Source organism: Mauremys mutica, chromosome 8 (assembly GCF_020497125.1).
Source record: "Mauremys mutica isolate MM-2020 ecotype Southern chromosome 8, ASM2049712v1, whole genome shotgun sequence".
Classification (NCBI taxonomy): Eukaryota; Metazoa; Chordata; order Testudines; family Geoemydidae; genus Mauremys; species Mauremys mutica.
Window position 1 is genome coordinate 43,605,744 of NC_059079.1, and position 10,952 is coordinate 43,616,695.

Sequence of the window (10,952 nt, forward strand, 5' to 3'; positions counted from 1 at the left end):
AGAGCACTAAAGCTCACTGTTGTACATTGGAACGCATCCATGCCTATAAACACCTTACAGCGTAGAGTGAAACATACAAGATATGGTATATGGCGACGAATAAACCTGGTCAGGTAAGTGGTAAAGTACCTCCGTGATTGTATTTTTTTTATTGCGAAATGAGTCATCACCAGTGAGAAGTTGTAATGACTTCACCTCGCACTAGTTGATACACCTTCCAGACCATGCGGGTGGGGACACGACACAATGCCTAGCTGTTCCCTGCTTAATTCTCTTACAAATCTCAGTGCAAATGTTATGCAATAAGGTCACTTAAAATTATGTGGTTTAAAAGCAAATTTCACATTTGCAAGGTATCGTTTGGGAGTAAAATATTCCCACCTCCAACGGTCATACAAAGACTCGATTTTATAGTTTCCCACTAGCTTTAGGTTGCAATGTAACTTTCTTATAGCAAACAAACTGGGACTATGGATCCTGAGGTTTAAAAGAGATGAGGATGAGGTGTGTATATAGGGTGGACGTTTAGGGTGGGACAAAGTGGTTGTAACGCTGCAATCCAATCCGAAATTAACCAATGACAACCTTTGGCACATTTTATTATGTGAACAACACGTGCCCAAAGATTGCATGAGGAATTTACTGAACTAACAGCATCAGTAGCAAACTGCAATCTATTCCAGGCTGCAGTGTTCACCCAATCCCATTAGGCCACCTTGAGATCCAAACTTTCAGACAGAAATGGTGTTAGGAATTTTTCCCCCCTTGCGATTCACTGTTTGCCTTTCAGATGGAAAATCTGATCTAATGGAGAAGGATTAAATACAGCTCAGACCTGTCGCCATTAACAGTCGGGGGAAGAGGGGAGGGGTAGGAATTGTTCAGTTTTGATCATTTTTTAAAGTTGAGAAAATTTTTAGTTTTTACCATATAGACAAAGAGGAGGTGATTCCAAATGAAGTCCCCCATCCTTAATCCCTTACACAAACAAATAGACATTTCTCATGTTATGCCAACGGGGTTATCTAGGAGAGTAAATACTACTCATGTGAGTAAGGATTTGCAGGATCGGAGCTTTAGCTTTTACTACTTTATTTTATTAACGTTTGTCTAGTTACTATTTATTAATTATCACATTCACCTACTTTTAGTGTTGCAAATCTATAGCATGTTTACTGCAGTGTCATTTAAATCACTGTACTTTTCTAGTTAGGTTCCTTTGTCTATATTTCTGCTTCACTATTTGAAATTTGTTTAGATCACCCTGTAAAAGAAAAGCTATAGCTTGGAGGACACATACAGCTACTACATCTGTTTTTATTAAGAAAGTAAGAATTGTATCAGAACTAAATCCAAGTCTCTATATCATAAGAGATAACTGATTTATATACTGTACAGACAGATTTTAAAAAATCTTATTATTTCTGGGACAAGTAACCTTGATTTAATAGCAAAAAAGTTTTCTTGGGTCTCCTTTTCCCCCCACATATCAGTTATGTGCTGAAGCTTGCAAAACTTTATTTAAATAACTCACCTTTGTAATTAATATAGTTTATGCTTATACATCTATATATCAATATATACATATACTTCATATATAATTTCTCTCACACATATAGTCATAAAATAAACCTTTACAATTTATACTTGAGATATATACACAATTCATATATTACCATAGGAAATTATAATTATTCCCCCATCCATCCATCCTCTAATGGTCACCATTACAGCAGATTCTGTCCCTTCACTCGATATAAGGAGAAGTTTAACAGCTGATTCCTAACCTACCCACATGGCCAGGTGCCTGGTAGAGATCTGTGAACACTGCAATCCTTTCCTCTTAGACACTAAAGGCATCATCTCTGTTACTTTGTCTCAGCTATTCTGGAATCTAGAATCAGACTGAATGTATGTGTAATGTGTATTTAGGTGTAAATGTGTTAATCTTTGTACCACTATAGTTGGAAAATTAATTATAATGTCTAATTACTCCATTACATCAAAATGAAAAAAAAGTGTAGTATTTAGTCAACGAGGAGCCAAATTTCCAAAAGTATCTTGAGACAAGATTGACATAATACATTTAAAAATGACAGACTCAAAACCTCACTATTGTAAACAAATACAGAATTTAACTTGTGTCCTGACAGTATCGGGGCATGCCCTGGATCAGGCAAAACTACATTTGTAAGTGGAAACTTTGCCTGAGTATGAAATGAAAGTACTATTTTGAAAAAGTACTGTGAAACTTGAGTTTACAGCTATCTGCTAATGCTGAGATTTTCATCCAAATTTCTCAATAAGCCTAATTGCCAACTATATTTATCCACAGTACAAAGGACACACACATATCAATGTTCAACTTTTTAATATAATCTTGCTGCTTTGTTAGTCAATTAATATTGCACCATACACTGAAAACTGTATCTTATCAATTACCTCATTAAACCCTAAAAACACTTTAATAAATATAATATGATATAGTAGGAAATATAAATGTTGCCTCAGGGCATACAGAAAATTAGGATGACAGTAAATATTATGCAAATTGGAAAATTTCATAGGTAGAAGTTACAAGTAGATTATTTTTTCCTTCAGCTTAACCTGTTTTTCAAGTTAATGGAATGTTAAATAATCATAACTAAAGTGTCTACAAATTGTATATTGGTTCTCTGAGGAACCCTGAGACAAAAGGCTGAGTAAAGAAAAGTAAAACCATTAAAAATTTGGAGCCCTGGATGAATATTTTCCAAAGTCCATTTAATGATGTGGTCTGGTCCTGTGAATGCTGAGCACCATCAACTCTTACTGAATCCCAGTTGCCTACCATGACCTTTGTTGGGGTGAGAGGGAGGAAAAGATAAAAGGCAGGAAGTCAGGAAAAACGAGGGGCCTGCTTATGTTCCAGGGTCTATTCACCTTTTAAGGGCAAGATAGAACTTCTATAGAAATCAATGGAAAGACTCCCACTGGGAGCTGGATCAGGCCCTTAATGCTAAGTAAAAGCTAGGTTTTGATTTAATCACCCATATTCATTCCTGGTCCAATTCTATCAACTGATTTACAAAAAGTATAAATTTGACTAAATGGACAAAGTGCATGAGTGCTATGAATGATGCTGTGAATTACATGTTGTTCATCAGTTGGCCAGAAACTGGATGTGAAAGGCAAAATATTGTGATTGTTATTGTTGAGTGAGTGTACAAAGTGAATGCGTTCTTTGAAGACCAAAATCAGCTGTGGTTTTAAGAAGGGGATATACCCACTGAAGTCAATTGCCCTTATTCTCCTCTCACACAAGTATAAACTAGAACTAATTCCACTGAAGTTAATGGAGAGACATTGCTGTAAAACTGGAATAACTGATATCAGAATCCAGCCCACTCGGTGTTGTGCCTATTATGCCGAGTGTGAATGAGGCCCTGGGAGTAAGTTAAAATAAACCAGAGTGATTTATCTTCCAAAATTCTGGATCTGATTCTGTTCTTGCTTATACTGGTTTTACACCAATGTAATTAATTTAACTTCAGTGGAGTTATTCCTGGTTTACATTGGTGGAAGTGAGAGCAGAATCAATTTAATTTACTTCTATACCACTTCCAAACAATAGTGTGCAAGTTACACACAGATCTATTGAGTGAATACCAAATTGGTGCAAGGTTACAGTGCTTTGCCACTTACATTAACTTACAACTCTTTTATGATGACTTGACATCCAGATTCTGTTCTTATTTGTCCTGCCATGAACTGGAGTAACACCATTTACTTTAATTGCATTATTCCAGGTTTACACCAATGTAAGTGACAGCAAAATCTGGCCTAGTGCATTGATCACCACTGAATTTAGCCCATAGACTCTCCTGGGAGTTACACTGGCTTTTTCCAGGCTGCATTTGTCTGAATTTGACCCAGCGTCTCAGAGATACAATGCACATAATATAGTCACTTTGAAAGTCCATGCCATCAGTGGAGATATACTAATTTACACCAGCTGAGGATATGGCCCCTATATAAACAAAATATAAGAGAATAAGGTATTCTGCAGCATCATTATATTTCTGTAAGGGACGTACTTTTTGCAGCTGCCACTTGATGAACAGGAAGCTTAAATTGAGTTGTGGGTAAATGCGATACATGCTAATATATTATTCATGATTATTGTTACTATTGTTGTAGTACCTAGGAGCCCTAGTGATAGATTAGGCCTCCATTGTGCTAGGTGCTGTACTTCTCTTTATGATATGGCCTTGCCTTGGTTAGAACCTTCACCTGACTGACCTTTCTCTTTCATTTTCCTACTCCTGAGATGCACTCAGTGATTTATTATACTAAAGTTTTAAGAAAAGAAGACAGACATTCTATATCATACTCTGAGCCACATTGTACAGTTCTTACTCAGGCAAAAATCCCATTAATGTCCTGGGAGTTAGGCTAACTTGAGTAAGGGCTGCAGGATTTGGCCCTATTATAGTTATTTAAAATACATTTGATATTTAAATTGTTCAGCAACAGGGCCATATTTTATTCCCTCTCAAACTAGTATACATTTGTCCTGTAAACAGTAGAAGTACACACGACACACACACACATGCACCCGACCTGGTTCTGATCACATGCTGCTTTTACACTGAAGTCATTAACCCAATTTAGGACAGGAGTTCTGGTTTGCTTCTGTCTGAATGAGATCAGAATCAGACTGTCTATCTCTTTTCATATTTTCCTCTACAAACTCTCTTATTTTTCTTAAGCTTGTAGAATTGTGGTTTAAAGGAGCACAGGTATACACACACAGTAGGAATTTGGGTTGATCCTTTCTCTGCTAAACATGTCCAGGAGCAGTAGTCTTTAGATGGACCCAAATTTGTCCAATTTACCTCCTGTGGTCTCTTTCACCTCATTCCAACTGGTGACTGTTAAGGCAACCTGAGAACCTCTGCCTAAAAATCTCCCAAATGGTCCTGAGACAAGTGGGTCAGAATGTGCAACATTTGGAACACATATGGAATCCTTGGGCCATAATCCACCCTCTATAAATCTGAAGTAACCCCTCTGAAGAAATGAGAGCAGCATGTGGCCCATCATCACAGTGGAATACCCAAGTTAGAAAGAGTTGCTTTGACTCAGTAAAAATCTCCTGAAGCACAGAGGACCACAAGGTGCCTCTCACACCGCTGTAGCTGAGCAGTGAAAAGCAATGGATTTATACCCCAACTGGCATGAGAAGAGAATGAAACCCACTTTGTTGTGCTGAACAGCCTGTGATTTGGATGGAGAAAGAAAAGCGGTTGCTAGAGACTGGGAAGATGCACCCAGGAGACTGGTGGCGATCCTCCCGCTAGTCAAAGCGATCTCAGGGGAATAGCCCCCGCACAGCCCATGGACCTATTCACCATGTCGCTGGGGCATTTTACGCAGGTCTGTACTCTTTGGCTAGTATATAGAGACGCTGACCCACATAACCTGCCGCTTTGCAGTTGAAACGAGACACAGTCAGGCTCTCAGAAGTGACCTGTGCCAGGCCAAGTTTAAGCACCAACGCTTAGGCGCTGAACATTATTGTTTCAGAGGTTCATTTAGAGCAGAGCAAGCGGAGTAGCCACCATTCATTCGCGGAGAGATGCCCCCATGAGAATGTGAAATCGAAGCGAAAGGAAAAGCCGCCCCCACCCCCCCGCAGAACTGGAGCCTGCTCTGGGGGCGATTCTGGAGTCACTGAGCGCTGGCTGCCTAACCTACCTCGGGAAGCTGAGCTAAGGTCTTCCGTGGAGTTCAGTGAAAGGAAAAGCAGCGGCCCCTCCCAAGAGATAAAGATCATGTTTCAACTGCATTTCCTCGTCTTTAGACTGCCTGCAAACTAAGGTCTCAAGCCATTCCCCAGCCCCCTACCACCGCCCGCTAAAGAGTTTCCTCAGGTCCCTCTGCTCCCAGCGATCAACCCATGTACCGCGCACCCGGGAGCGTAAGGCACCGAGGGGGCAGAGGTCTCCATCCCGGAGGCTTTCACCCGGCGTAAACCGTCTTGCAAGGGCACGGGTTCTAATCAATCGTTGTAAAAGTCAAGCCTCAAATTCGCTCCTGCCACAGTTCTCACAAAGCCCAGCCCCAGAAGTGAAACACAATAGTCTATACATCGGTATATTTAAACATTGCCTGGGCTGAGAAACCTCCTGCCTGGTGCTGCGTTCAACCAGGGTGTCGCAGTCACCCCCTGTAACTTTTAAGCGAGCCCTGGTTTGAGCACCTATATACAACCCCGACGGCGTAACTGGAGACCGTTTGCAAGCAAATCCCGGACTGTCAGTTGAACAGCGATCAACACCTGGCTCTCTCAAGGCACAGAAAGGAGACTCTCAGGACACGGGACACGAACGGGATTCGCAAGGGATTTGGAAAACCATTTAAAGTAAAATTCCTCCACTTCCAAGCCTGCCACAAGCACATCCCGGTCTAACCCCAGAGCCCAGCATTAGAGTGATTCTCTGCTGTTCTGTCTATGCACTTCATAGTTTTCCAAGAGTTCAGCAGGCATTTCATTCTTCCCTCAGATGACTTGCAGTAGGATGCTAGATTCTGTCTACGGAGAAAGAACCCCGACTCTAGATCTAATTTGTACGAACTCCGTGGAACGAATAAGCAGAACAATTCGAGATTTGGCATTTTTATGAAGGTCGAAGTGAAGTATAAATTAAAGGGAAAAAATACACAGAGAGAATTTCAGAGAGAATCTACAAGGCTTAAAACACAGAAGCATAACCCCCCTAAAACAGTCAAAAACACGCCAGAGAAACAACATCAAGAACAAGACACCATGCAACATTTAGTAAGAGCTTGAATGCAGTAAAAGAAATGCCTGCCAGTTTTTCAGTGTAGTGAAGTTGGTGATTCCAGAGGCTACCTGAATGCACTCGAGCTTTATAAAGATACTTTAAAATGTTAAATGCATTGTCTTATTTACAGCCCTGCTCACACTCAATGAATATTTAACTTCATTTGTACAGCATCTAAATAAATATGTATTAGAAGTCTGTATTATGTGTGATAAGACTAGAAAATGCTTCTGAGGTTTTATTGACTTCAAATCATGCAATAGGCAAAGGCCTGATTTTTATGCATTTATGCCTTTTATATATTTAATGACAATTGTGCAAGTATTAGTAATTGTAACAAATAATTACATTAAATATGTTATTCCGTACAGCTTTTAGACTAGAGTGATGGCAGATTATGTATTTAGTGATTATACCTGGAGAAGAGAGAGCTATTCAATTAAATCATCAACTGTTCACTTAACATTTTAAACAGGGATTTTAATGCATTCATATTCTTGTTGATAAAATCAAAGTGTAAATTAAACAGTTGTTAAGTTATCCCATAATGATGATTTTCAATTTGGCATGGATGATAAGGCTCAAGGTTAACAGAGTTAAGCAGAGTTACCATAACAGTTAGAAAAGCTTTTACTTACCAACTGGTGTAAGTCCATGTTTTATAGATTCCTGTATGTTGCCAGTGTCAGAACTAGAAGACATTATTAGGTATAAATATACAATGTCCTTGAGTATAGGGTGTACAGCATTGAGTTTGGCAAAAGGTGTGGCTTGTAAACTTTTCTGGCCTTGAGACCCAGGCTACAATAACCTTCAGTGAAAGTCAGCAAGATGAACAACAACAACAAAAATCCAAGAATTCAGAAAGTAGCAGGTATGTCTTTCAATGGACTCTGTACTTTTTCCAACATTAGTGGCCTGCCCTCAACCATGTATCCCATTTCATGATATTCTCTAATCAGAAGAATTGAAACTTGTGATAGGTTCGGCATGGTCACATGACTCTGTACAGGTTGATAAGAGGACTCTGTTATAAAGTGACAGCAAAAGAGATAAGAACTCTTGGCAGATAATGGCAGAGAAATGATTAACTTAGAAGTGGAGAGGTGCTATGAAGCACAGAGAGTGGAAGGTTGTAAAATTGTGGGGTCAGAAGATCATACTGAGTGGATAAAACCCAGTACCAATGTAAGTGTAATGACAATAAACTCAGGCTTGTGACCTGTCCTCTCGATGTCATCACTTCTTTGCACAGCGGCCAACAAGTATGGCTGTTTTGTCTTCTGTAAATACTCTTTGGATGGCAAAACAAGCAAATGTTAATTTCTTAAACTAGGACTATGTATCTGCTTAGGACTCTATTCCCTGGGTAAGAGCATTAGCAAACCTATGGTGATTTTTTGTCAGACAAACCCATTTTATTGCACCTACTCATTAGACAGGAGACTAACTCCCAACTTGTTTGGATGACAGCCATTTAGTTAAAAGCGTACACTATATTTTCAATAAGGCAAGAGCTTTACAGCATAGTTAAACATTGTTATCCTAGGAAAATAATGTATAGGCAATATTGTATTCACAATTAAAGCTGCTTTAATGCAAAAACTTTTCTTAACATGCAGAATTGCTTTGAACAATGCTGAAAATCAATGTTATAAGGGCATGTAGTGCAAATGATCACTACATGTAATTTTGAGCACGTCTGTCAAGGAGCCAAATTCTGTTCTCAGCTACACCGGGAGTAAATGCAGTGTAATTTAATGTACTTAAATAGAGTTAGGCTGCATGTACATCCATGTAACTGAGTACAGAATTTGGCTTATGGAGCTTGTTTCTCCTCTTATACCAGCGTAGACCAGGAATAACTTCACTGAAGTCAATGGGATTCCATCAGTGTAAAACTTTTGCGAGATCAGAATCAGGCCTGTCATATCCAGTTTACATTAATTCAAATTTCCAGTCTATTCCAAAAGAGAGAAAATCGACTGTGCTGTGGGCCAGATCTAAAGCCCTCTGAAGTCTTTCTAAGGACTTCAGTGAAATTTGCATCAGGCCCTAAAGCAACACACACATCCTTTTATACATTTTGGCATGGTTGTTGGCTCAATTTAAACAGTGCACAGATTGAACTGCTTTTCACTCCTATTCTTCTGGTCAGGACTGAAGCTAGAGCAGGGCATTGGGTGGGGGAAGTTATTTGTAGTGATTTTCTAATGGTCTGGACTAGGAGTCTTGAATGCCTGAGTTATAATGTCTCCCTCTATGGCCTTGGAGAAACAAGGCCTTGGTCTCCCTCTATGGCCTTTGCAAGTAAGACATGTAGGGCCTGATTTTCAAAACTGTTAGGTGCACAAACATAAATACAAAATGCATGACTTATTTGCCTGTGTAGGTACCTCAATGGGTGTGCAAATCAGATATCTGGTCACCCAAATACCCGGTAACTAGTTATTGTCATAAACATTAGTTTGTGCATTCTATCATGGGAACTATGCATGTGCCATGTAAATTCATGCAACATTTGACAACTGGGCTCCTTAACGTCTCATCTTCTGTTGGATAGTGGGATACTTATGTACCTCACAGGAGTGTTGTGAGTATTAATTTGTATGTTTGTAAAAGTGAAAGTGAAAAGTGTTGGGTAAATGCTTATTATTTTTTATTATTGACGAAGTTAAATTTACATGCCAGAGTAAATGGCTACATTTAATAATACTAGGCATGTCTCTACGGTCACTGAAATATGTTGAAGTGGGTTCATGTTTATCAAAAACTGCAGACAATTCTGACTGATTTTATAGGAAAATCTGATTTGATTCAAATTCTGTATCTGCTCTTGATTCATGTGATGATCAAATTAATTTGAACTTCAGGTTATAAAAAGGAAAAGCTCCCTCCGTCCCCCCCCATCCAATCAGGGACTATGTATCTTCTATTTAGGTCTCAGGGGTGGTGGGGGGTGGGTGAGGGTTAAAATAAAAGAAATGCTGCAAATGATATTGTGGTTAGATACGTTCCACTGTGTCATTAGAGACAGTGTTTTAGCTCTGTTGGCCCATATACAAGAGTGGCTATAAAGAAATCTGCAGTACATGGGACAGATACACTAAATCATAGGAATTCTAAAGAAAGTCCATGGTTTTGGCTTCAACTTCTGTACTCCTTTCCTTTTTGCATCAGTATCAAATGTCAAGGTCATTTAAAAATGCACCTCCTTCCCTCGATGATACATTGTCTCCAGTGATAGAAGAATTTGTGCCAGGTGCAGAGACAAACAGACTTTTAACTTTCCTTAGTGCCTGGGCCAATGGGAAGGAGGAAAGTTATAGGAAAACTCAAGGACATCCTACATCAGCTTGTAAATCAGCCATTACTTAGCAAAAGGGACTCAGTCTCTGACTGAGTAAAGCACTTAGGGATGTGTATAACTTTAAGCATGTGAGTAGTCTCATTGAAATCACCTGCTTAAAGATAAGCATGTGCTTAAGTATTTGCTGGATCAGGAACTTAGAGTTCTGTTCAGAGAAGTCAGTGGTAAAACTCCCATTTGACCTTAATGAGATCAGCTTTCCCTTGTTGTAGTTATGGCACCATGCAATAGTTTTCTACCTCTGTGTGCTCCGTACTTTGTTTCTTCTGATAAAACCAAGAGAAGGCTTTTGCAAGGTGATACTTTTACAATTTTATTTTTCCATTCATGGTCACATAGGTCATGAGGGGAGCTAGGAAAATGTTGAGTAGAAACATGCTTTACCAATGTTTTTTTCATTTATTGCCAGATGAAAAAGTTGGTGGTTTGAAAAAAGATTGGCAAGGATTCCTACACTGAATCTTGCTTATGCAATCCTTTGCAACTATTTGCCACAATATGGAGTTGGAAGGAATTGTTCATATACTGTGAATCACATCACATTATCACTGCATGCATTTTAATGGGGCCTGAGCTTGGCAGGAGAGTAGCCCTTTTTCTAAAGGATACCTTGCAATGTGGCTTGATGAATACACAGTGACCTTTTGAAATAGCTCTAAGACCCCAGTTTGAATCCCTGGTTGTAAATCTAGTGAGATCAGTCTGGAGTTTACCCTTCTCTTTCAGCTTTTAAAACATTGCTCTCTTGGTAT

At 39.3% G+C, this 10,952-nt stretch overlaps 1 protein-coding gene across 2 annotated transcripts in view; it reads right to left on the reverse strand.

The window, feature by feature from the left end:
- NR5A2 (nuclear receptor subfamily 5 group A member 2) overlaps positions 1 to 8,120 on the reverse strand; it is a 122,097-nt gene extending 113,977 nt beyond the window's left edge. The window contains exon 1 of one of the 2 annotated variants that reach the window (XM_045027398.1): positions 7,469 to 8,120. In XM_045027398.1, coding sequence (XP_044883333.1) covers positions 7,469 to 7,532 — 64 coding nt within the window. In that variant the 5' untranslated portion in view covers positions 7,533 to 8,120. The remainder of the gene's footprint in view (positions 1 to 7,468) is intronic. The other variant, XM_045027400.1, reaches the window with a different exon arrangement.
- Positions 8,121 to 10,952: the final 2,832 nt, after the last annotated feature.